This window comes from Pelobates fuscus, chromosome 5, assembly GCF_036172605.1.
Source record: "Pelobates fuscus isolate aPelFus1 chromosome 5, aPelFus1.pri, whole genome shotgun sequence".
In the NCBI taxonomy this organism is placed as follows: domain Eukaryota; kingdom Metazoa; phylum Chordata; class Amphibia; order Anura; family Pelobatidae; genus Pelobates; species Pelobates fuscus.
The window spans coordinates 154,514,396-154,541,835 of record NC_086321.1 but is presented as its reverse complement, the minus strand read 5'-3'; the positions used below and the strand labels follow the sequence as shown (position 1 = coordinate 154,541,835).

Below are 27,440 nucleotides of genomic sequence, written 5' to 3'. Positions count from 1 at the left end.
GCGAGGTTACCTAAATGTCTCCGTAAGGCCCTGCTCCCTAGACACAGCCCCAGTTATTCCCTCTGGCCATTTGTTATGTTAGAAGTTCATATATCCTCTTTGTTTTGTAGATCTGTACTCTGCACCTGGAGGAGTAACGCGTTAGCCCAAGCCAATGAAAGAAGGCTTGAAACTGTGGCTCTGAATCACTACAGGACCATAACCCTTAAAAAGGTCAGCCCTCCAAACTTTATATTTTCTGTCTGCTACCATGTAATCCATTCATAGTGACCCATGTCCTCTTTAGGTTTTGCGTGCATGGAGGGACACTACATGTGTGCTAGCACGTTGTAGAGAGCAGAAGGCAGAAGAAGTAAGAGTGGCCGCGACATGCTTGCAGAGAGGTGAGTATCTACACAAGTAGGAATGCCTTGGTCTGAAAGATCGCTCAGATGCTCAATAGAAATGTGTGTCTTTCAGGAAGACTTTGCTACTTGTTCCTCTGCTGGAAAGAAAGAAGCTGTACAGCAAAGAAACAGAGAATCAAAATGGAAATGGCTGCAAAACATCATGACACTCAACTGCTGAAGAACTGCGTTAAGAGGTGGAAGGTTTACCGGGCTCACTGTTTGAGAAATATGGTTAGTAGTATTACATTTTAGATATCCATGTATCGGAACATCTCATTTACATTGTAAACCTATTTTGTATTTACACAATAACGTCAAACTTAATGTTTTCTATTTGTTTTGTTTCTTCAGCTGCTAAAACGTCAGGAAGCCTGGTTCGCTGGATGCAGGATCAGTAGATTCTTTCTTCGACAGTGGCATGAAAGGGTAAAAGATCTAATCCATCTAATATTAAATACTCACATCTTCTGTACTGTAAGAGTTATTATTTTGGGGGGAATTTGTATGTTGCCAACGTATTCTGTAGCACTTTACAATATTCTAAAGGGAGAAATGTAACAATAACTGAGACAATTATAAAATGTTACAGGGACAATAGGTTGATGAGGACCCTGCTCAAACGAGCTTACAATCTGGAGTTCTATCAATCTAGAAGATACTTCAAGACTTAAAGCAGACCTATTCTCTTCTTAATTACAGTCAGGTCATCCGTGCCTGATCTGCATATATTACATGTCTTCATTACATAGCACTTAGAGACAAAAAAAGCTTCATAATGTCATAGGAAGTATAATTTAGATTTCAATCAGAGGATGTACATATAGCACATGAAAGAAGGTGGTAAACATTACATTTCTGCATGGAGTCTCTTTTGAGGACACCTACAAAATATATATAAACTATATAGGCCAAAAGCCTGTATTTGTGGGAGGAGTTTGACATATAAAAACCGTATCACCCCTCTTACCTTGCCTTTCCATTTCATGTCATCCCATGGGATGAACGAGTCAATATCTAAAATGTGCACACAAAAAAAGCTATGCAGTGGAATAAATCTTTTCATTGGGAAAAATCATGATCAAGAAGTAAGGAGATTTTACAGGGAACTCCAAACCAGCAAACAAGATTAGCAAAATAATCATTGAATAATAAAATCGCACAAATGCTGGGGTTGACAAGGGCTATGCAAGTAGGGCAGATATTAATGCTATACAGCAGCCATTAAGGACTCACACCTTCTTCAAACCCTTTTTTATAATCTTCAAAAAAATAAAAGCTTCAGAAACATTTTTTGAGAAAAATCTCAAAAGGTGTCTGGTAATTTTTAATGTTGATTATTTGAAATCCTATGTCTTAATTATTTATTTAATTTTTTTCAGCTGGTAGAAAAGCAACAGCAGGATAAGCAGAGAGTGCAGGCTCTGTGGCATTGGTCCCTGAGCTTGCAGGGAAAGGTACCTTTCAGCTCATAAGTTTGAAGTACAGCTGCACCTCCAACTTGCTGTATTGGTTAATGCAAACCTCATGTGTACAGGTGTTTGATGCTTGGCTGGCCTATGTGTGGGAGCGGCAGAGAAAGAAGCATCGTATTGCTGCTGCAGTGGAAGTGTATCGTATGGATCTCTTAAGAGAAGGTGCCACTAGGATCTTGCGGTTCATGTCTGGTATGAAACAGTTCAGAGCTCAGATGACAACTCAGCATCAACTAAAGGTACAAGACATTTTAATTACAAAAAACAAAGTAGAGCCCGAGAAGGTTCTGATTTTTATATAGGTGCTCACTACAAATCTCTTACTGTCTGTGTTTTTTTCTTTTTGTATGAGTTGACAAGCAAAAAAAATAAATAACGGAATTGAAGAAATTCTCAAATTAAGTTAATTGTATTGCTTGGTAACCTGACTTTATATTTGACAAATTTATTTTCTATCTCCGTTTTTTTAAATTTATCCTTAAAATCAACATTTCACTGTGTGTTAATATTTACTATATTTTATGTTCTGTATTTTCTAGTTATTTGTAATGTGAGTTTTCAAGACCATTCTGGATGTTTTCTAATTGGATAGCTTTTTTTTTTTTTTTAAACTACAAAACCTACATGGTCTCAGATTGACATACACTTTATTTTTAATTTTTTTGTATTTTATTTTTTACAGGAAACACATTTTCCCTACATTTATTTACTGTTCGCCTTTCCTACGTTTACCAGACACCTACTGCTGGCATCTTTAAACCATTCTATGATGTTTTTTTGTTACATCATCCCTCACACTCCATATTGAAAATCTGCCACATTACACTTTTGTAATTATTTTATTGAAGTGTGTAGTGTAAAATTTGTAAATACATATATTACATTTGCATATGCATATTTATAAAATTGTGTAACTTTTTTTTCTGCTGTAGGAAGTGTACGCCCAAAACCTTGCAGTACGCAGATGTGCCGTGATTTGGAAAGCGAAAGTTTTAAAGAGGTGCACAGTACCATCTCCAACTCAGAAGAACGTAACATTTCAATTGCCTGCACACGAGGAGCATGTGAATCCCATTCTTCCAAAAGTCTCCTTTCAGTCCTCAGGGGAAATTGAGTTCCCTGCTTCTTTGCCTTGTGTGGAGCCAAGCCTGAGTACCATGTAAGCAGAATGTGTTTTTTCACAGCTATTTTCTAAAACATCTGGAGCATCGATTTTTTTTTTTTTATTTTTTTTTTTTTTTTGTAAGTAAAATATAATTTCTTCCCTGCAGAAGTACCCTGAGGTCAGAACGATTAAAACCACGTACTCCAAACTTCCTTTTGCAGTCACTCGAGAGAGAGGGCCTGCTGGGATCAGTGGTAAGGTAAGAGACCAGAGAACACGGCAGGAAAATCTGAGATCCTGATGAGATTGACTGTGTCTCACTCCCTTTCATTTTGTCAAAACAGCAGCTATAGAAAGACAGACCAAGGTGAAATGGGACACATCTCTATTATGTCATCATCATGTGACACAGTCATGGTACCCGAAACTGTAATTCCAGAACAGAAGCTTAGCTTTCTGCCTTCTCAGCCTACGCATGGCGTTACTTCATCTACTGTGCAAAATTCCTCTTTGGAGTCTCCGATGCCTGAAGTACCTCAAATGTTTAACCCACTTCCTCCTCCACCAGTCATAGGTCTAATGCCTCCTTCTTCTTTCATACCTCTTCAGAGACATACTCATGAGGTAAGTCAATAATGACAAAAGTCACAAGCAATAATACATTATATTAATGAACCAGCCCTGTTAGGAGTACATTCATAACCTGATTATCCTCTTGGTCTTTCTTCTGTCACTGTGCCATTAACATTTATCTGGATGAATGTTATCTTTACATAAATAAGAGAAGCAGCACTGTGACCATGGCCATTAGTCTGCCTGTTAAAAGCAGCCACCTTCAGTTCTTTTTAGCTAAGCAGCCCCCATCCCAAAGTTGTATTCCTAGCGCTATAGTACCCTCTGGTAGACTGCCACTAGAGGTGGTGTTAACCCTGCACTGTGATTATTGCAGTTTCTCAATAACTGCAATAATTACAATTACAGGTTTAAAGGGACTGGGGCACCCAGCCCACTTCAATGAGATGAAGTGGCCTGTAACGGATCCCCCTATACCCCGGCTGAGTATATCCGTTATAACTCTCCCGAGTCCCAAGCGCAGTTGTGATTATAGCCCAAGTTCCCCAAACATCAGCCTAGACTTGATGAAGGGTAGAAACGAATGTGTTTAATCTGGCCAACTGGCCCATTTATATACAAAATCAGGAGGCAGGAAAACACGCCCAGAACACTCCCACCAAATGGTTATAAATTACAGTGTCCGCATAACTAAGCATAAAAGACATAAAATATTAAAACACATGAAAATACATAATAAACATATAGAAACTCCCACAAATATTATATACCTGGATAGCCTGGATCTGAGTTTTTCTTTGTAGTTAATGAGCCAGGGGGTGGTTGGTGTTCGGTAGACATATACCGAAAGCAGGGAAAACATGAATAGGGTTCAGGAGCCTGTTGGTGAACTTGGAAGGGGGACATCTCCTATGCAGGCAAAATAACGGGTTTTGTCACATGGTCTAGGTGCCTATAGTGTCCCTTTACCACAGCAATCTCCAGCAAAGAGGGGTGAGAACAGGGGTCATGATGGCCACCTCCTATAAATCCTTGCAGGTAAACACTACTGCACATATTCTAAAAAAACTAAATTAGACATTATAAACACTATGTATGTCTGTGTACAACTTTTTTTTTTTTTTTTTTTTTTTAAGAAGTCCTATTTAAAAGGATACTATAGACATCAAAACAACTTTGTGAAGCGGTTTGGGTGTTTAGATCACTTTTAGTTTCTGTTTATGCAGCCCTAGTCACACCTACCCTGGCTGTGACGGACAGCCTGCAAGAAACAAAAAAAAGTTTAATTTTCAATCAGATTTTAAAGGAACATTATAGTCACAAGAACAACTACAGCTTATTGTATTTGTTTTGGTGAGTATAATCATTCCCATCAGGCATCCCTTTTTGCAGTAAACACTGGTTTGTTTGTTTTCAGAGAAAATGCATTGTTTACATTACACAGCATAGGGATACCTCCACTGGGCACTCCTCATATGGCTACTAGAGGTGCTTCCCGGGGCATATGCAGCATTTACCTTCAGTGTATCCATCCTCTGCATAGAGACACTGAACTTTTCTCATACAGATGCATTGATTCAATTCATCTCTATGAAGAGATGCTGATTGGCCAGGGCTGTGTTTGGCTTGTGCTGGCTCTGCCCTTATTCTGCCTCCTAGACAGTCTCAGTCAATCCAATGGGAAAACATTGTGATTGGCTCATTACTAACACTTCCGATGATGTCAGCCAAGCAGGAAGATCATTAGCAGAGCCAGCATCAGCAGGCTGGAATAAAGGTAATATTTTTGCTATATTGGGGGCTAATAATCTAATAATCTGATAATCTGCATAATCTAATTCAGAGTTTCTTTACTGCTGCCTGCTAAACAGTACACAAAAGAAAGTTTAAACATTAGAACTAGCTTTACAGGAAGTGTTTAGGAAGGCTGTGTAAGTCACATGCAGGGCAGGTGTGACTACAGCTGCATAAACAAAGTGATTAAATCCTAAATGACAGAGCATTGAGACAACCCTGCAAGGGCATGATCTATACACCAAAAAAGTTGTTTTAGCGCCTATGGTATCTCCTTAACCCCTTAGTGACCAGGCCGTTTTTCAATTTTCTTACCATTAAGGACCAGGGCTCTTTTTACATTTCTGAGGTGTTTGTGTTTAGCTGTAATTTTCCTCTTACTCATTTACTGTACTCACACATATTATATACCCTTTCTCTCGCCATTAAATGGTCTTTCTAAAGATACCATTATTTTCATCATATCTTGTGATTTACTAGAATAAAAAAGTAAAATCTGATGGGAAAAAAACGAAAAAAAAAAAAACAACTTTTTCAAACTTTAGGCATGGATTCTCAGCTCCTGTTAGGTGATACTGCCAAAGTACACACCAATATGTGTTCAGCAACATCTCCTGAGTACAGCAATACCCCACCCATGTATAGGTGTGTCAGGTTCTCTGGGGGCTAAAAGACCTTATTTGGAGGGTGCGCATTCCAGTTTTCCCAACTTGGAATTTTCACAGCTGGTCATCATGCACCCATTTGGGACATTTTTGAAGCCGGCCAATGTAATTAACCCCAATCAAACCATATGTTTTTGAAAAGTAGACACCATAGGGTATTTCAAATGGTGGTATTTTAACACTTACCATGCACTAATTCTACTACCAGTCTCTGTCAAAAGTTTGGGTAGTCATTTTTTGTTGCTATTTTTCACACCCATTATACTTTAGGCATGGATTCTCAGCTATTCTTAGGTGTTACTGCCAAAGAACAATATGTGTTCAGTAACATCTCCCGAGTACAGTGATACCACCTATGTATAGGTTTGTTGGGTTGTATGGGGGGTGCAAAGCCAAACGTCTGACATGTGTTTTTCAAATTTGACATATCTTCTTTGCCTATCTTCGTTTTGGGGGCCTTTTTAGATATCCCAATTTATTTTCTTGCCGTGACCTTGCATATATTTAAATAGTATTGTATATGGAGTGCCTTGATGCAATCGTTTTAGTCACAAAATTGGAGAAAGTGTGTGGTGGTTGTTCAATTTTCATTTTCACACACATTGCTTTTTGACTGTGATTTAGGAGAGCCTATTGTTGGTTATTGAAAGAAAACACTACAGGTTGTTTTTTTGCAAGGCCTCCTTAGTACACCCATGCCCCCCATGCATAGGGTACATGTAAATAAAAAAAAATGGACCAGCGTGTGGTATCGTTTGAAGCAGTCCCCAGTGCAGAGTCCAGGCTGTCAAGGGCAATCAGGACAGTGATATAAAGTATCTTTTCTCTGCCTCCTCTTAAAACAGACCCTGCATCTTTTTTGGGGATTCTGCTTTGCCGCAGTAGGGGGAATTTTAAAAATAAAATGTGTAGCCCCAACTCTGCTCTCTCCCATCACCACCCAGGGAGCAGGTGCATCACGGTACAAAATCCCCGAAATGATCTGGAGCTGAAACTGTAAGTTGCATCCTGGGGTTTGCTTTTTTTTTTTTTTTTTACAACAAAAGAGCGTTGTGTGTTGCAATCTGCATTAAGTAGATTGCAACCTTTTTGTACCAGGCCATTGTCTTGTGTATAATTAGGTAGGGCTGCAGCAGCTGATATGCCAGATCAACCCCACCCATATGCTGGTTATAGGCCTTGATGCACACTGGCTTCCGTGTGCTCTCAGCTCTGCCATAAATATAGACCTCCACAGTCCTCTCAGTCTGGATGGTGGTATGAAGGTACACATCCTTCTTGTTTCTGTACTTTACTGCCAACAGCTCCTCTTGGCGCAGAGCTGAGGTCTCCCCCTTCATAGCTGGGTGCATGCAAGTTGTCCTGGGAAACCTGTGCTTTTCTTTATGATTGTACCACAAGCTACTGTATCAAAACAGTACAGTAGCTTGAACAAAGGGACACTTGTATAAAAATTGTCAGTATACAAATGGTACCCTTTGTTCATCAGGGGGAATATCAGGTCCCAGACAATCTTGCCACTGGTTCCCATATGTTCTGGGCAACCTGATGGGTCAAGGTGGCTATCCTTTCCCTCGTACACGCGGAAGGCCTGAGTATACCCAGTCTTGCTATCACAGAGCTTATACACCTTTACACCATACCTGGAGTGCTTGGAAGGAATATACTGCTTGAATCCCAGCATTCCCTTATACTTCATCAGGGATTCATCCACGCATATATTCCTTCCAGGTGTATAAGCCTCAGCAAAAAAATGGCAGCGAAGTGGGTAATCAGGGGGCGGATTTTATACAGCCTGTCAAACTGGGGATGCTCCCTAGGGGGACACAGGTCGTTGTCGCTGAAGTGCATAAAAAGCGGAATCAGTTCATCTTTTCCTCGACATACATTGGGGGTAGAGCAGATGAGGGTACTGCTCCAGTAGGAGCGGATGGAGGGCTTCTTTATGATGCCCATCAGCATAGTCAATGCCCAGAATCTTTAAAATTTTGGCATATCGATGGGGGCCCATTGCTGCTTTGCCAAAAATAGTCAGGCTTTGCAGCACAGAACTGATCGGTATATAAATTAGTTTGGGCGACAATGTTCCCCAATACATTATCGCCCAGAAGCACCTCCATAAACTGCTGAGAACTAAATCCTGCGCCATCCAAATTGATGCCAGGAGTTGCAGTGAAGGGTGGGATATCTGGCCTCTGGCTATGAGGCACTATCCACACCTCAGCAGTACTGCCAGCTGGAGCAGCACATCTCCTTCTAGCAGGCACAGAAACAACATAACTAGATACATCACTAGCAGCAGACACTGTATCTAGTGATGATGTATCTGAGCGCCGGGTCGGAGTCTGACAAAGACGCGTTAGACTCTAGCGCAAGGATGGCATATGCCTGCTCAGCGCTATATGACCCCTGTGACTTGATCACAATCACTTTACTTAGTGATCTGTCACAAAAAAAATGAACAGACAGCAAAAAAGTGCTGCTGTGCAAGAGCCAGTGATTATAGTGATCACTGGCAAGATAGGGGTAATGGCTCTGAAAAAGAGCCTTTGGGTCTCAAAATTTTAAAAATTCCTTCCTAAATCTCTCTAGCTAAAACACAAGTGAAGAGCGGGAGAGAGATCCACACTGATCAGACAAATGGGGAACATACTTGGAATAAAATTGTTATTGTGGCAAGCTGTAATTGAATTATCCTAGCCTGGCCCCTATGATGAGACAGGCTAGGGACACCATCAGAAGCCCCATGATGCACTGCCTTTAGAAACACAGCACCATCTTGGGAGCCACATGGCTGGGGGAGGGGGATTAATATTGATTTTATTTATATCTTCGCTGAGTGCCTCGGCACATGCAGAGCAGCTGAAGCCTGCCCGATGGCTTCCGATGCGCTGCTGAACTACCAGGCACCACACGGAGCAACCAAAAGTGATCACCCGGTGCTCTTCGGGTGCCCGGTAGAAATGAACAGTAAATCAACACTGAGGCATCGCTGCAATACTATCAGAGCGGCTGGAAGCTATCACGATCACTTCCAGCGCTCAAAGTAGCCATGGACATATCAGATACGTCCGAGGTCCTTAAGGACAGTTTTTTGCCTATTTCTTCTGTGGGGAGGTGGGCTTGGACTAGCTTAAGAATTTTTCTGCCTAGAGCTGCTTGTGATCTAAATTAAGCCTAAGCTGTACAATTTTCCTATGCATTAGTCGGTTCCATATTACGCTATAATTTTGTACCCAGCGGAGTGCAAAAATGCTCTGGTCCCATGATGATCTGTTAGCGTGTGATGTCTATTTCTTGCAGAATTCTCCAATGTCAAACACTGCAGCGCAGCCACATCACCAAACTCAGCCTTGCTCACAGATCATTACACATTACTCCAAACTGCTTTTGTCACCAAGTGACTTCCTACAAGGTACAGGCAGACAACTATTTGCCCCCACCAATGTAGGTAAGTATTTACATGAAGTTTCAACGACTGCAGTACTAGGTGTACAAACTATTGTCTGATTCATTGGAGACATCAATTAGTAATATCACTGATACCATAAATTGTATGCAGGAATGTCTTCTAATAAATCAGACAGTGGTGCTTCAAACCAATCATTAGCAAGTAGTGTGATTTAATGAGCTTCTCTACTGCAGTTAATGGGGATCCAGGACCTAACCACGCAGAAGAAGAAAACCAGACTGCAGCACTGGAACAAGAACTTCTGAAGATTCACCTCTTAATGCAACAGTATCAGTCTCAAAGGCAGGAATTAAAGTATGTTTCATAATACACCTCATGTGTTTAGGCATGGCTCTGTAGATATCTTGCAATATTTCTGCAATGAATGACTTATGTGATGCCCTGTTCTTAGGGCATGGCGTAGACATGCAGAGGTGCTTCACAGTTGGTTGGTTACCAGTGATCGTTTACTGAGCTTTGATGAAGAATCTATTAAAGAAGAAGTTAAGCGTGAGCTGCAGCAGGTAAAATACCTTAATATAGGCTACAATAATTTCAAAGGTTGCCAGTGTAGTGCTTATTATATACATATCACGTTATTTTTTTTTTATCAAGACTGGGGCGGTGCGATTAACTTAAACCCTGTATTGACTATAGCAGGTAGAAAGATCGGTGGTGTTACATGACTTTTAATTACTCTTCTCTTTATTTGCCAACAGTTGAAGCTGCAGATTAAGGTGCGCATAGAGCATCTTGCAATGGAGAGAGGGAACGTTCAGGCCTATCTCAAACGAATTGAAGAAATTAGGGTGCTATGCCCTCATTTATAGCTTACTGTGGATTAGTGCACATGCTGCTAACAGACGTTGTTACAAACGATAACACTTTTTTATTATATATTTTTATTTCAAAATGTATGCTATTAAATGAGTTAATGTGTTAGCGAATTCATAACCTTCTCAGACATACAAAAGTAATGTGCTACAGCTCCCACGGGCAGAGTCACACCTCAGGGGATGCCAGGAGGAAGGATCCGGTAATATCCACAATCATTTCTTCCCAACAAGGGAATAAAACTATTCTTCAGGAAGCAACTTGCTTCATTAGCTTGAACCATCCTCCTGTGCAATTAGCCTACGCCATTGCCACCTCACCAGTGAGCTGCCGTAGGGGGTAGCACTTCCCTGAGGTTGAATGATTCTTTATCTTGCTTCCATGTACAGCTTTTCTCACCAACTGATTCTAGAAAGAAAGCAGCATACTTTCGCAGGTTATAAAAGAACCCAAATGATATTAAAATAAGTGCTTCCACCAGAAGCCTGCACGCATTGTTGCTGGCATTGATTCACCAACACCTCATGGACAAGGGAAAGTAATAGAAACCCTCAAAGTGCTTAATGTGATTAGGATGGGGTTGCTGTGTGAGGCAGTGATCATAGCTGATGACCTGGATTTGCACACCTTCCCTGCACATATAGGTGAGACATGGCTTAACCTGCACCATACTGCTGCTGGGAGTCTCACCGACTCCTGCATATATTCACATTCCCTGTAAGTATAACATATTTCACATGGAGCCCACTGCCTCTCCAAAGTGTATTTTCTGTCCAGGCTTTAGCCGAAAAGTGAAATCTTTTGGTGCTTCAAATATTAGAACAATAGTAGAACCAAGGTTGAATTCTCCCAGTTGCTCCCCTTTCCGCATAACAATCCCATCTTGGTTATGGTTTGTGACATAGCTCAGATCATTATGAGAACCTTTGCTGTAACGAGGGCAGTTAGTTTGTAAATCCTGAAACAAAAGGAGGGAGGAGACAATTAAACATGTAGGATCACATTACAAAAGCAGTTAACACTTTACAGGGGCAATTTAGGCACCACAACTCAGTAGTAGCTTTGAGGTCAGGAAATTCTTGGTACCATCCCACAGTGATTATTTTAATTATTTTCTACCAGTTTAACACTGGCCTATTTGTGTGCCTCCAGTCCAGACTCCACTTGTGATACACCTTAAAGGGACACTATAGTCACCTGAACAACTTTAGCTTAATGAAGCAGTTTTGATGTATAGAACATGCCCCTGCAGCCTCACTGCTCAATTCTCTGCCATTTAGGAGTTAAATCCCTTTGTTTATGAACCCTAGTCACACCTCCCTGCATGTGAGTTGCACAGCCTTCCATAAACACTTCCTGTAAAGAGAGCCCTATTTAGGCTTTTATTGCAAGTTCTGTTTAATTAAGATTTTCTTATCCCCTGCTATGTTAATAGCTTGCTAGACCCTGCAATGTATGCACCTCCTGTATGTGATTAAAGTTCAATTTAGAGATTGAGATACAATTATTTAAGGTAAATTACATCTGTTTGAAAGTGAAACCAGTTTTTTTTTTCATGCAGGCTCTGTCAATCATAGCCAGGGGAGGTGTGGCTAGGGCTGCATAAACAGAAAAAGTGATTTAACTCCTAAATGACAGTGAATTGAGCAGGGGAATGATCTATACACTAAAACTGCTTTATTTAGCTTAAGTAATTTAGGTGACTATAGTGTTCATTTAAGGAAAGTTCCTGATGCAATATACATATTACTTTTATCCCTATTTGTGTGAAATTCATTGGCCCAGGCACCATAAAAACTACATCTGGCTGTGGTAATTTTGGTGTCTGGCTTCAATGATTCCCAGTTGTACTGTGCATGAAGCTTATATTTAAAAAGACATGCAGATTCAAGCTTTTAGATGCATGAACTTTGTCCAAGGGACAGAATTAACATTTGACTAAAGCTGCGGGATCTTCCAAATCAATCATGGAGTTAGAATGCAAACCATAATCTGTCTAGAGTGCGCAGGGATAAATAAAAACAAATGGCCAACCTGTACCATGTTCTATTAAGCTATTCCTGGCTAACCATGGAAGCATATACCATTGGGTTGGCTAGCCCACTCAGCAAATAGGACAAAAGGAGCATGCATTAACAGCCCAAGATTTAATTTTATGGTTACGGGCTATTTTTGTAAGCCCAGCCAGTTAAGTCTTACAAATATCCAGCAAACCGCACAAAAGTGACAAATGGTTTTACCTACACGTTGTTTCTTGATAGATCACAATGGTACATTGAGTGTGTAAGGAAACCTCCAGTTTAGCAGATTACAGGGTGTCAGTTATCACATTTCCATTTGTTTGTGGAATACAGCAAGCTGCAGCAGTTGAACTGCCTCTATGCCAGCTGCCTAGGTAATTTATTACACAGTGTCATGTGTCAAGTGCACATGTAGTACGGGGGCTTTCAGTTTTTATTAGCTGCTTGTTTTTTTACTTCCTTATAACAAATGGAAAAACCAGTGCTGCTAATGGCTATACTTAATGGGTACAAGTAAGCCCTGCATTCAAACTCCCACTACTCCTGGGCAGGAGCAATCACTATAGTACTCATCAGCCCCAATACATAGAATAGAAACAAAAAAGTTATTGGAGGTTTTTCTTTGTATCACTCAAATGACCGTTGCAGTGCAAGCTCACCTGTCACATCAAGGCAAAACTTCTTAGTTGAGTCCTACACTAACAATTAACCTTGAGCTAAATGGCAAAATCACTAATGAGACAGAAATGCATGTACTTATTAAGCCTTCATAGGGTAAACATGGGGTGTGTTTCAGTATTGTAACATGGCTATGTAATACATTAACAAATACAAAACAAATCCCTCCGTTCAAACTTGCCCAGATTTAGTGGGAGATTGAGCGCAGGGCTTAATTTTGTACTAATCTTTGTATTACACAGCCATGTTACAGCTCTGCCACCCACTACATGCGTTCCCTATTAAGGGTTAAAACGTGTTCTCTGATTTTGTTTACTGTTTTTCCCTCAGTGTTTGCTGAAAAAGGGAATCCTCAGTGGTTCCTAGATTATCAAGGTTATTCACTAAAGTGAGAATTCAAAGTGAATATCAATTTTAAGGTAAAAAAAAATTATATATAACAGACCAGACTCTGGCACTCGACCCAAAAAAAAGTATATGATATATTACCAGGGTGCCTCCAGGCCAGTAGATATAAAGGTAAGAAACAGGAGCACTCGCTTGGATTTTGCAAAGGTGTATTAATAGTAAATCACAAATCAAACATCAACGTTTTGACCCTTCTTTATCAAGATAGTGATAGTGCACATGAAATACAAATATATACATAATAATGATTGATGAACGTACCCCACCTGTGTGAAGTGATTCCGAAAATCAAACCAGCCGGACGAAGTGTGTGTATAGTGATATGAACGTTTGCGTCATGACGTTCATACGTGCGTGCGTCAAAACGTGCCCCGCGTGATGACGTCATCGCGTATAGTGTACAGCGTAACCCTGGTAACCACACCACATCCCCGTGCAGCCAACCCTTCACGGAGGAACAGACTACTACAAGCATGAAATAGCCCAATGAGGGAGATAGGCATCAGCATAAGAGAGCAACATTATTGAAGTGAAGCCAGTTATAATACGAGACATACATTAATTTTTACATATACATTTTTCTATATGAGTGTATGCAATGTACAAATAAATACCAAGCTATATGTGTGAAAGATTAAATCAATAAAAAATAAACAATGAGAAGGAGTAAGAGAGTGAGACTCAGTGGAGTGTAAAGGATATTCATAGGATGTGTATGTAGATATGAGTGAATATGAAAGACAATGTATTAGAAGTGTAGAAAAAATGTACATAAATGAATGAAAAATATAAAAATAAAAATGTTACACTATACGCGATGACGTCATCACGCGGGGCACGTTTTGCCGCACGCCACTACGCACGCACGTATGTACATAATGACGCAAACGTTCATATCACTATACACACACTTCGTCCGGCTGGTTTGATTTCCGGAATCACTTCACACAGGTGGGGTAAGTTCATCAATCATTATTATGTATATATTTGTATTTCATGTGCACTATCACTATCTTGATAAAGACCCTGAAGGGTCGAAACGTTGATGTTTGATTTGTGATTTACTATTAATACACCTTTGCAAAATCCAAGCGAGTGCTCCTGTTTCTTACATATATATATATATATATATATATTTATATATTTTATAATTTTAAATGCTTACTTTAGTAAATAACACCAAGTCTTGCAAACTTAAAGAATTTCCTCCCTTGACAACCTGTTACATTGGCTTTCACCTTTTGTGCTCAATGGGTGCAGTCTATAGTAGCCTCATGTGTTTCACAGGTTGTTACTTTACAAACTGGATTTTGTTCTGTACACATTGACTTTGTTTTCCTGTTAATGGAGGTCAGTTCAGTTCTCCAACGTACCTGTCCATTGCTGTGGTGTTTATTAGTTAACCATGATGGCTTTAATTTTTGCCCAGATAACAGTATCTGCTATCAGATTATCATCTATTTTCTGTTGGATATAATAGGGTTTCCATGTTATGTTTTAGCAGTACTTCCGCACTAAGGCTCTGATCTTAGTATTTTCCGCATTATGAACATGTAAATGACTGTCTATATTTAATGACATTTCAGGTCAGCTGTCTCTTCCTTTCTGGTTTTCACTCCCTAGTCACTTGACACTTTGGTATTACCCAGTTGTATATGCTGCCATGGTAATGAATAAGGACAGGTTATTTATATTTTTAACATAATTGTCTTCCTCTGGTTATTATCCATGGCAGCATATGGTTTCCCTCCTTTGATTAGGTCTACTTACTTTTGGAGGGTCATAGATTAAATGAGGCTGTTATACTATTTTCCATGTTCTGTTGTATGTGGGCAGAGCTATCCCAGTTGTATATGCTGACACGGTTAATAGTCAGGGATAGAAAATTTGTGTAAATACGAGAAAAATAAGTATTTGTGTGGAACATCTACTGTTATAAACACTTACCCTATCGAAATATATGCGTATAGAACCAACATTGGTAGCACCCACTGCAGTTAGTGAGAAGAATCCATGCTTCCAGCCTCCTGTGAGTACCACTCGCTCATTGTAACAGAACAGTTCTTTTATCCACCGAGCAACTCCTGGATTCACAGACATGAGTGATCCTAGAAAACAGGGACGTTTATTGTAACTATTCTTAAACCGAATATTACTATTTTCAGTTTTACACGTAAAACATTAGCCTAGGTGTTCCATAATGCTGGGCGGGTATTTTGTACTAACTGCTGTGCAGTGGATATTTAGTACAAAGGCTATTTAGGTCAAAACATTGGTTGTCATGGTATCCTTGGTCCCGTCAACAACTCCTTTCAGTCAATACTGTGTACAGACTTCTTTTTATTAATTTGTGAGTGATTTTTCTGCTACTGCTTATTTACAATGTAGAATGATTAACTGATCACTTTGAACTGCTCATTGAATACTGACTTTGTGTAATATTTATGTGAATTAATTAAGAGTTATTTTATTTTTGGTATCTGGTGTGCAGTGGGTATTTTGTAAATGTTTATTTGTGAGATTACATACTTAAATAAACCCACAGGGAGGTGTGAGCTATGTGCCACATAACACTGCGATCTGCGACCCAGGAGTGTCAATATTGTAAACCAAGCATGTCAAACTCAAAAGCTAGCAAGGGCCAAATAAACAAGGTTTAATGTGAGCCGCAAAACAAAACCTTACAATTGTCATAGAAAGTTAGGTTTTATTTTGAAAAGTATATATAAAAAAAAAACAGCGACCCCCTCTACTAAACCCCTGCCCCCGTTAAAAAAAAATAAATAAAACCGCCAACTAGGAGTGTCTGGAGTTCGGCCACTGGTATACCCCATGACCCATATGCACCTTTAAAAAAGCGGATCCTCCCGTTACTCCTTGAAACCCTCACACACACTGACATTCACACAGAATCACTCCGACACACACTAAATCACACAGACATTCAGCCAGACACACACACACACACAGACAGCCATGGACACAGACAAACACATTTCACCTCCCCCCCCCCCCCCCCCCCCAACATTTTTTATTTAAATCCACCCAGGCTCCCTACCTTTGGGAGAGCTGGGTGGATTTCTTACCTGGGATCTAGTAGGGCTGCTTGGCAGATGGGCACGCAGGCTAGGGGTGGACAAGCGACGAGGGAGTGCTCAGTGTAAGCTCTCCCTGCTCAGCTTGGACACCGCAGAGTGATGTCGGGAGACGGACTGACATCATATTCCGGTTCCCGGCATCACTGTGTGGATGCGCAAACATTAGTTGTGGGCCGCGAGTTTAACATGCATGTTGTAAACCAACAAGTTGGGTGCCCTTATCGAGGGCAACAATGTATAATCTATACAAAGATACAGATTCTGGCTACGTGATAGCAAGTTAGCCATCACTGTGAACATACCATGACAGCTGGTGAAACAGCATCCTTACTCATAATGAACCTGATGCTGTCACGATGACCATTCACTTGCCCTTACCAGTAGTAGTAGTAGGTAAATGCAGCAAACTTTGCCATATGTTGACTATCACCTTTACTATTGCAAATGTCAGCAGTGCATACAGTCTGTCATATAATTAGAGGCTTTAAATGTTGAGGCAGATAAATGTATGGATGTCAAGATCCAGATAAAATGGTTGAATGTGGATCGTGTCATGAAGACAATGAGTGGGCAAAGTGCTTTAACTACCCAAACGTACATTGTTTGTAAACTGCAGTGACTCATGTCCAATACTGCTCTGAGATCTTACGCAATATAATCGGTTTTCTTTCTACTTTTTGGAGGGAGTATTATAAAATGTATTTTTATTCCACAAGTCCATCTTCTATGTTTGATTTTAAATATCTGGAAGGTGAAGGTGTTTATTTTTCTACTAAATAGAATAAGTCTATGCATGAATTAATAGGTATAATTTCATTTCCAGGAAATGTTCATAACTCATTGAAATTAAAAATTCTTTGAAATGCCCATTTAAATTAAAAAAAAAGTTGTTTTTTTTAAATGTTTAAACAACAGAAGCCATCAAGTGAAGTTGAAGGCTCTAAATAAAGTGTTGCGTTAAAACATTTAAATATCAAAAACATTGGGAAAAGGTTTCCCTAGTTCTGAAGTCATTAAAAGACAGATGATTCTACATTTAGCATTTATAGATCTTAAGGAAAGGGAAGGTATTGTAAAAAGCCTGAAGTAAAACCGTAAACTGAAATCAGGAAGAATGTGTCCGTAATAAAATTAATGTAAGCAAGAAAATTAGTGGTTTTGGCATTGGAACTGGCAGAAAGGGAGGAGTCACTGGAAAACAAAATTGATGATAAAGTCTAATATTCCTAGCACATCCAAGGGGGGCTTACCTGGAAAATGCCTGCGATGATAAACATTCCAGTCTGTGGGTGAGTGAAAGCAATGATAATCTCCAGGAGCCAGGTAAATGACACAGTGATACAGTTCATTTCCCTCCTGTGTGACCAGTTGGTCTTGGAATGAAGCTATAAAGAAACAAAAGAAGGAGATCAGGGATATGCCCCAGAGGTAAAGGTTAGCTTCCCTGCCCTATCTATGTTGCAGTAATTGAGAAATCTGACTCAGCATTGCATGAGTTTTAGATCAAAGGCAGCTACTACCCAGAACCACATTTGTACTACAAGATTAAAGGAAACTTAGAACACTGGAGATCAAATGAAAAAAAAATATTTCATATATATATATATATATATATATATATATATATATATATATATATATAAATCAGACAGCAGAATATAAAGTCTGCCTAGTACATTTTTTAAGAAGCTGTTACATGAAGCAATATCTGCATAAGGCATAGTGGTAGGTAAATCAAAGATAAAATGCTATAGATCAAAGATCCAAAAAGGGGGAAAAACATTAATTTTAAAAAAATGCTTAATGAATATATATATATTTTTTTAAAATACCGGTAGTTTATTTATTTACAGTGTGCTTAGAAGAATATAAAATGTGCGATTATATGAAATTATGTAAAACATGCTTTGTTGATTTCCTTATATCTCATTCAATCTCAAGATTTGCCAGCATTATCTCACCACCTTACGGTCACACATGGTTTAAACATATCTGCATAGATTTTATTGGAAAGATTTAGAAAAAAACGAACCGGAAAATGGAGCAGTTCTAAAAATGGAGTAATCGCCATGGAAACAAATGAAAACAGCAGGGACATTTAAATTGCTTCCACAGTCACTGCTCTTAGAATGTTTGCCCACTTTTCTATTCGCAACACTTTTACAAATCTCCCCCACTGTTTCTGAGTCAGCCATCCATCTGACTCATTAACATCTATTTATGCCATCTGCACAGTAAAAAAAACATAAAACAGGATTTAGCATTGGATTCTAACAGAAGTTTTTCTCACTGAAATCAAAAAAGATACAATTCAAGATTTTGTATTGTAACAATCCAGTGTACATAAATAGAGTAAAAAAAAAAAAAGTAACACGTTTTAACATCTTGATACTATAGTGAACATCACATTTAGGTAGCAGAAACATTATAGAAAGATGGAAATAGCTATGCCTAGAAGAACATGATCCCTATCTTATTCCTCACTGCCATGGGATGTATCCTGGGGGGGACGGGATGATGAATGATATACAATAAGCAGAGATATATCTACCCATTGAGTTAAGATAACTTGCATGCCCACAGCCACTAATGAATGGAGAAGTGCCCAGAGTGAAAAGGTTTAAATACAAGCAAACATTAAACAGAACAGTAACACAACATTTTACTTGAAAGTAATTTACAACAATGCAGGCAACTTATAAAAACCTAGCGTCCAACAGGATCATTTGCACGCTCGTAGCACCGATAAAAAGGCCTCAAAAAAGCACCCAGGCTGATGGGGAGAAAAACCAAGAAGCCACGACCGGATCGGCCACGGTTCGCGGCAGATATAGGAGACTTGCTGCAGAGACCGCATGGCGCAGCCAGTCTTAACATGGCAGCTGACTTCGACGACTTCACAGACAGCTCGGAGGACAAATTAGGCAAACTATCTCTTAAACGCCACCCACAATAGCTCCTAACATGGCTTGAACACCATAAGTTCCATAGAGTCAGTGAGTGAGTGAGTGAGTGAGTGTGTGTGTGTGATTCCACACACTGATGTTGCCATAGTAATGTTCTGGGCCCAACTCCAGCACAACAGGGTCGACCGACCAACTAATCCTAGCACCTCTGTCAGGCATACCCTGCAGTCTAAACTGGGGCAAAGGGCCAAATGTACCAAAGCCTATTTATCACAAATTTATGTTTTTACTCATTTTAAAAAAATGCGCAGCTCTCCCGAAAGAAGTGAAGAGTCTGAAGTTATGCAGTTGAATTTAAAAAGAGGCTGATTTCTCCAGGAGGCTCAGCCATTGTATACAACGACCTTGTATGTGACCTACGTATATCTGCTGAGACAATTTCTTATCGTTCTGTACGGTTTATTTTACTGCCTCAATGAAACAAAGATTGACAAAAAAAAAAAATTGATTTATGTTAAATAGAATAAACCACAGTGCCACTTTATTCACAGCAGTCTAGACCCACAGATCCCTTTCTTGGACAATAAGCAAATGACAATGAGAAGCATGCGTGCCTAGCTGCTAGCACAGAACTCAAATTCATACACAGCAGAACAGGAAGAATATCACAGTTGGGGCATACTTCACACATCCCACATTTGTGAAGAGGTTTTTAGTAAATGACTAATGTAACGAGTAGTGAATGTATAAGTAAACACAAAAATAATATTTTAAATGTAAAATTGTTATTTAAAGATAAAGCCATCAGACAGCTCTGGACAAAATCAATCACAAGTGCTTTATGGAAGTCTCCAGATTACAGGGATGAACATATTTTCCAACATTACACAATTACTTTTCTTTTTTTAGTTTACTTTAATATGTTTTAAACCTTCCTCTGCAGGTTGTTCCCTGCCATTGTAGCTGCTGTGAAATAAAACCAAGATGCACAATTATGGCTCCTTCCAGGTCGCCGCACAGTTCCTGTCCAGTCACCACCTCTTTCTTACCAATATCCCTTTCCTACTTGTGCATAGCACAGAATCATGGGAGTTGTTCTAAAACATCTGGAGATCTACCATTTGGACATTCTTGACTCGGTGTCATATGCAGTGAATATTGAAGTTGCTGTTGATATTATTATATATAGACTATGCAGTATGCTGCCAACACATTACTTACGTTACAGGTTTTTTTTTGCTGGTTCTCTTTTTTTTTTATTCTTTATTTTAAATTGTGCAGAAGGTTACAAAGCAAGCTTGCTCTGCCACGACAGCAGCGACAAGCTATAACATCAGACATAATATAGTGTCAACATGGCAGTTAGGATTAATGCACATTTTTATGATTAAGTAAAGTATTCGTTACAGGCTAAGCTTGTATCTGCTTTATGCAGGTGAAGTTCAGTAATTAGTACCATCTATGTTTAGGATTACTATCGTGCAAGTACTGTAAAAGCTTACATTGCTGTGTTTCAACGAGTAGCAGTAATAACAGGATTAAAAGCTTGTTAAGATTTATAAACATATTGCTTAAAGTTTTATACTGTACTGAGTATACAGGTTGCGCTTAAGAAACTATTGCCTAACAGTTAAGAAGCTACAGCATAAATGGGTTTTATTACAGGTACACAGTGGTAAAGTTAATTATCTACATGCTAGATCAGGGTTGTTATGGTTATGACTATGTTAGCTTTGCTATAAGTCTCTGGTACCAGATATCATAGCGTCCTTTAATGGCAGTCAACCCACGCCGCATGCAGGCTTTGGGGGTGGGTCTTAAAAAACATGCCATATTACCATGTATCTGTATATCCTAGAAATATAAAACACAAGACATAGTATAGCCTGTATAATGAATTAAAACAAGAAGGAGAAGAAATAATCTCACTCACAATTTCCTGAGCCTATAGAAGTGGCTCAGACTTATAGCGCCTTTTTAGATAATGTGTGGGACCAAAAGTGCTGGATGTAGTGTAGAAGCTTCACTGCAAATCCTCAATTTCCCTCCTGGATGGTTAACATACGCCAAAAAGAAGGTGTAGGTGCAGGAACAAAATCTTTATTTGTACAAAACAGCATAAAAATGGATCTCCAATAGATAAAGTGCACAACGCGTTTCGACCGATGGTCTTTTTCGAAGTGCTAAATTTTATGACTACTTGTCAGGTTTAAATATCGAAAAAAGGTGCGTTTTCTGTCTCCGTTACGTCACTTCCGGTTTTCAATTACGTCATTTCCTTTTAGAATGTTTCCGGGTCAGCGGTCATTCTCTCCTCTAGTGATTAACTTCCGGTATTACGGAGACTTTTCTTCACGTGGACCAGTTCAAAGTGCGCATGTGCATTGAGACAAAGTCCATGAAAACTTCTAAGTCCGAGAAAATATCGGACTTATATTACATGAAACAGCAAATGCCAATACAATATTAACTAATACATTCTGCAATAAACTATGTGATGAGTAAGACTCTAAACCATATAATTTATAAAAATACTATATATCTAATAATAATACATTTTTAAAAGTATATAAAAAACGGGAGTTTATGATAAGTAAAAAACTCCACACCATATTTGAGGGAAAACGAAGAGAGGGAGAAAAGAAGGAACAAATGGTTAGATAAAAATACATAATCAGGGGCTAAGAGTATGTAAATACTAATACAAATATCATAATACTACTAAAAATATCATATAAAAAGACAAACACATTTATAAAAAGGAGGTAATCTCGAAATCTACATTTAAACCCTCTGGTGTTGTGTTTAAATTAAACATCCACTTCATCTCTGCTCTACTTAAAATGTTATCTTTGCTTCCTCCTCTCCAGTGGACTTTAATTTGTTCTATGCCTATAAATGAAAGACCTTCAGGACTGCCTCCATGGTGTTCAGAAAAATGTTTAGACACACTGTGGTTTATAAATTTCTTTTTTATGTTATTAATGTGTTCGCCTATTCTTATCTTTAATTTTCTAGTGGTCTTTCCAACATATTGATATCCACATGGACAGGTTAGGAGGTATATAACATTGGTTGAATTACAAGTAATTAATGTGTGGATCTTATATTCTTCTTCTGGGTTTTTCCTCGATGAAAACTTTTTAATACTCCTACTCGAACTTCTTTTTACTCTACATCCTGTGCAGTCGTTACAATAATAAAAACCTTTTTGTCCGTCTAGAAAATTGGTTTCTCTTTTATTTTTATCTAAAAAAACTGGTTGTTAAAATCTGTCTAAAATTCTTTGCCCCTCTAAAAATAAATTTAGGCTGTTCATTTATAAAAGGTAAAATATCCAAATCTTCCTTTAAGACATACCAATGCTTTTTAAAAATATTACAAACTGACTTACTGTTAGTGCTAAAATTTAGAATGAGGGGGATAGATTCACTCTTTTTCTCTCTTTTTATTGTTGTTATTATATTCCAAAAGTTGATTTCTATCTATTTCTTCTATAGTCTTTTCGATAGAAATTGGATCATATCCCTTATCTATAAACTGCTGAGCTACATCTTTTGATTGGTTCTGATAATCTTTCAAATCAGTAGTTTCTTCTTAGTCTAAGGAATTGACCTTTTGGTACATTTATAAGCCACGGTTTAAAATGGCAGCTTTGCAATTCAATAAAACTATTAACATCCACTTTCTTAAAATGGGTTTTACTTTTGATTTGATTAGATTCAATAAAAATATCCAGGTCTAAAAACGTAATACTTTGATCGCTAATCTGGTAGGTAAGTTTTATGTTCCAATCATTGGAATTCAGGTTATCCAAAAAATTTGTTAGGGAGCCTGTACTACCCTTCCATATAATAAAGATATCATCTATATAGCGCTTGTAGAGGACCAGGTCTGCTCCCAGTTCTATATTAGGCTGAATAAATGATTTCTCCCAGTGTGACATAAATAAATTCGCGTAACTGGGAGCAAACCTGGTCCCCATTGCTGTTCCCTGAATCTGCAAGTATTTATTATATGGAAGGGTAGTACAGGCTCCCTAACAAATTTTTTGGATAACCTGAATTCCAATGATTGGAACATAAAACTTACCTACCAGATTAGCGATCAAAGTATTACGTTTTTAGACCTGGATATTTTTATTGAATCTAATCAAATCAAAAGTAAAACCCATTTTAAGAAAGTGGATGTTAATAGTTTTATTGAATTGCAAAGCTGCCATTTTAAACCGTGGCTTATAAATGTACCAAAAGGTCAATTCCTTAGACTAAGAAGAAACTACTGATTTGAAAGATTATCAGAACCAATCAAAAGATGTAGCTCAGCAGTTTATAGATAAGGGATATGATCCAATTTCTATCGAAAAGACTATAGAAGAAATAGGTAGAAAAGATAGAAATCAACTTTTGGAATATAATAACAACAATAAAAAGAGAGAAAAAGAGTGAATCTATCCCCCTCATTCTAAATTTTAGCACTAACAGTAAGTCAGTTTGTAATATTTTTAAAAAGCATTGGTATGTCTTAAAGGAAGATTTGGATATTTTACCTTTTATAAATGAACAGCCTAAATTTATTTTTAGAGGGGCAAAGAATTTTAGACAGATTTTAACAACCAGTTTTTTTAGATAAAAATAAAAGAGAAACCAATTTTCTAGACGGACAAAAAGGTTTTTATTATTGTAACGACTGCACAGGATGTAGAGTAAAAAGAAGTTCGAGTAGGAGTATTAAAAAGTTTTCATCGAGGAAAAACCCAGAAGAAGAATATAAGATCCACACATTAATTACTTGTAATTCAACCAATGTTATATACCTCCTAACCTGTCCATGTGGATATCAATATGTTGGAAAGACCACTAGAAAATTAAAGATAAGAATAGGCGAACACATTAATAACATAAAAAAGAAATTTATAAACCACAGTGTGTCTAAACATTTTTCTGAACACCATGGAGGCAGTCCTGAAGGTCTTTCATTTATAGGCATAGAACAAATTAAAGTCCACTGGAGAGGAGGAAGCAAAGATAACATTTTAAGTAGAGCAGAGATGAAGTGGATGTTTAAATTAAACACAACACCAGAGGGTTTAAATGTAGATTTCGAGATTACCTCCTTTTTATAAATGTGTTTGTCTTTTTATATGATATTTTTAGTAGTATTATGATATTTGTATTAGTATTTACATACTCTTAGCCCCTGATTATGTATTTTTATCTAACCATTTGTTCCTTCTTTTCTCCCTCTCTTCGTTTTCCCTCAAATATGGTGTGGAGTTTTTTACTTATCATAAACTCCCGTTTTTTATATACTTTTAAAAATGTATTATTATTAGATATATAGTATTTTTATAAATTATATGGTTTAGAGTCTTACTCATCACATAGTTTATTGCAGAATGTATTAGTTAATATTGTATTGGCATTTGCTGTTTCATGTAATATAAGTCCGATATTTTCTCGGACTTAGAAGTTTTCATGGACTTTGTCTCAATGCACATGCGCACTTTGAACTGGTCCACGTGAAGAAAAGTCTCCGTAATACCGGAAGTTAATCACTAGAGGAGAGAATGACCGCTGACCCGGAAACATTCTAAAAGGAAATGACGTAATTGAAAACCGGAAGTGACGTAACGGAGACAGAAAACGCACCTTTTTTCGATATTTAAACCTGACAAGTAGTCATAAAATTTAGCACTTCGAAAAAGACCATCGGTCGAAACGCGTTGTGCACTTTGTCTATTGGAGATCCATTTTTTTTTTTAAAATTCTTTATTTTTGTTGTGCGAAAGAGAAAATACAGGCAGGCTTGAGGTGCCCCAAAGGCAGTCCTCAGGCATTTATCTTGTTTGACATTTGAGGCATATGAGTAACGTGCACAAATTTTTAAAATATACAGGTGTATGTAGTTGTGTCTCGTACGCTTAGGTGGGAGTGAAAAGTGAACATGATATGCAGACATTCAATATTAAATGTGTTGCTAAACAGGCTTATAATGTGTTGCTTGCTAGTAGGATGGCTAGCTTAGGTGCAGGCATAAGTTGGGAGTATGTATTGAGTTGGGCTCAGTTCAAGTCCAGTTTAAGTGACGTTCCGTCCAGGCTGTGCGGTTTAACCGATCCCCATCTTCCGCAGCGCCGGTGCCTGGTTCTGTCGCTGGCAGGGATCCCCCCTCTCACAGCCCCTCCATCTTCCCTCCGGTATGCAGTCCAAGTGGGCAGCAGTACAGATCTCCTGCCTTGTAGTGGGTATGTCGTGTGTTTGTTTTCTGTGGTAGGGTCTGTGATGCTTGCGTTGGCTATAGGGAGGTTCCTCCTCATGTCCCTGCACCCGTGAGTAGAGGTATCGGGCTGGGTTGTGTCTGGAAGTCAAGGAGCCGTGTTGTTTCCTCCCAGGAAAGGTAGTTGTCTCCTTGTGGGAAGGGGGGGTTTGGGCGGGTATACCCGGGGTTTGTCGCTGTTTAGTCGATCGACTCACCGCCAGTGGTCTGTTGCTGACTCGCTTAGGCTTGTGTCGGGTCTCCCGCCTTCTCCTCCCAGCCTTCCAAGTCATAGTTTGGCTCCTTCCTGGGACCGTGTGTTGCAGCATGGTAACCTGAGGGGTTGTTGCCGCTGGTGCCTCCGCTGGAGCACTCCTGTGGGCTGAGAGCTTGGCCCAGAAGTCGGCTAGCATGCGGTCCAGCCGTTCGGAGAGTGGCAGCAGTGGGGGACCGTGTCCTGTCTGGCACGTGGCGTCCGCCATGTTGTTTAGTGCCGGACCGGCGATGCAGGTACGCCTGGATTGGTGCCCTGCACCCGAATTGTGAGCTATGTGCCGGGATATCCCTCTCCGGCGGGGGGGGGGGGGGAGAGAGTGTGTCGGGGAGACCTCCAACCAGGTTGGCTGCAGTCCGCAGAGGGATCGGCCGCCTCCCCCGTGCCGGCTGAGTAGGCCGTTTGTAGGCCTCAGGTCAATCCCCGGGTTATCGTCGCTAGATTCCGCCGCGGTCTCGGTTAAATTTTGCTTCCGTGGTGAGCCCTTGTCTCTGATGCTAAAAGGCAGGCAATTTTAGGGCTCAGTGCAGGTTTGTAGCTTATTGTGGGTATTTTCTGAGAGGAGCTCGTCTGATGTGCGACCGTTCGGCTTGGCTGCTAGGCTCCGCCCCCCGGAGATCCATTTTTATGCTGTTTTGTACAAATAAAGATTTTGTTCCTGCACCTACACCTTCTTTTTGGCGTATGTTAACCATCCAGGAGGGAAATTGAGGATTTGCAGTGAAGCTTCTACACTACATCCAGCACTTTTGGTCCCACACATTATCTAAAAAGGCTCTATAAGTCTGAGCCACTTCCATAGGCTTAGCAAATTGTGCGTGAGATTATTTCTTCTCCATTGTTGTTTTAATTCATTATACAGGCTATACTATGTCTTGTGTTTTATATTTCTAGGATATACAGATACATGGTAATGCCCTGGGAGAGCGGCCGCCTCTCCCAGCGATCAGGCTGCAGTCCGTCTTAGGCCTCAGATGCAAATCCTGGCAAACCGGCTTGGATTGCTTTGTGTGTGGTATCAAACTGCTCAGTTTAACTTCGTATACCCGTTGGTAGCTCATTTGATCGCAGTTCTGGGCTTATTTGTGTAGTTTCGTCGGGTTAAAGCTTGTGCAGAGCAGGAGCTGTGCTTGTGTGCGTCTGCCCAGCTCTGCGTTCAGGCCCCGCCCCCCTGCTGGTTTTATTTTTATTTCACATTAGTTCATATTTTATTAAGTGTTTCTAAACGGTTGACCCTTGCTGCCATCATTCTGAATGATTTCAATGATCAAGTCATTATTACCCTTTCTGAAGTGGTGATTGTACCACTGAAGTTAACACCGACTTCAGCATGTTAAGCTCAATATTTTAAATGACATGCGCAGGTGTAGGCATTTTTACCAAGGAATAAATGGGGTTTACTGAATGAACTCTGGAATTGTAATTATACTAAGTGAACTGAACACTGAACGCAAACATTGCAGAATTGGAAAAAGATTTTCCAACTATGCTAGTCACAGCTTGGCTATGTAATG

At 39.3% G+C, this 27,440-nt stretch overlaps 2 protein-coding genes across 6 annotated transcripts in view; one reads left to right on the top strand and one right to left on the bottom strand.

Moving 5' to 3' along the window:
- The window catches only part of SFI1 (SFI1 centrin binding protein), a 38,473-nt gene extending 28,099 nt beyond the window's left edge, over nt 1–10,374 (top strand). The window contains exons 20-32 of the mRNA XM_063454549.1: nt 111–213; nt 287–383; nt 460–620; nt 741–815; nt 1,769–1,843; nt 1,924–2,100; nt 2,794–3,020; nt 3,133–3,225; nt 3,311–3,590; nt 9,302–9,449; nt 9,644–9,764; nt 9,862–9,973; nt 10,169–10,374. Of these exons, the coding sequence (XP_063310619.1) occupies nt 111–213; nt 287–383; nt 460–620; nt 741–815; nt 1,769–1,843; nt 1,924–2,100; nt 2,794–3,020; nt 3,133–3,225; nt 3,311–3,590; nt 9,302–9,449; nt 9,644–9,764; nt 9,862–9,973; nt 10,169–10,279 (1,780 nt within the window). The 3' untranslated portion in view covers nt 10,280–10,374. The remainder of the gene's footprint in view (nt 1–110; nt 214–286; nt 384–459; nt 621–740; nt 816–1,768; nt 1,844–1,923; nt 2,101–2,793; nt 3,021–3,132; nt 3,226–3,310; nt 3,591–9,301; nt 9,450–9,643; nt 9,765–9,861; nt 9,974–10,168) is intronic.
- The window catches only part of PISD (phosphatidylserine decarboxylase), a 44,729-nt gene continuing 27,658 nt past the window's right edge, over nt 10,370–27,440 (bottom strand). For 3 of the 5 annotated variants that reach the window (XM_063454557.1, XM_063454558.1, XM_063454559.1), the window contains exons 5-7: nt 17,739–17,873; nt 15,338–15,498; nt 10,376–11,241 (exon numbers count right to left, since the gene is read on the bottom strand). In XM_063454557.1, coding sequence (XP_063310627.1) covers nt 11,017–11,241; nt 15,338–15,498; nt 17,739–17,873 — 521 coding nt within the window. In that variant the 3' untranslated portion in view covers nt 10,376–11,016. Of the gene's footprint in view, nt 11,242–15,337; nt 15,499–17,738; nt 17,874–27,440 lie in introns of all 5 variants that reach the window. The other 2 variants (XM_063454556.1, XM_063454555.1) reach the window with 1 other exon arrangement.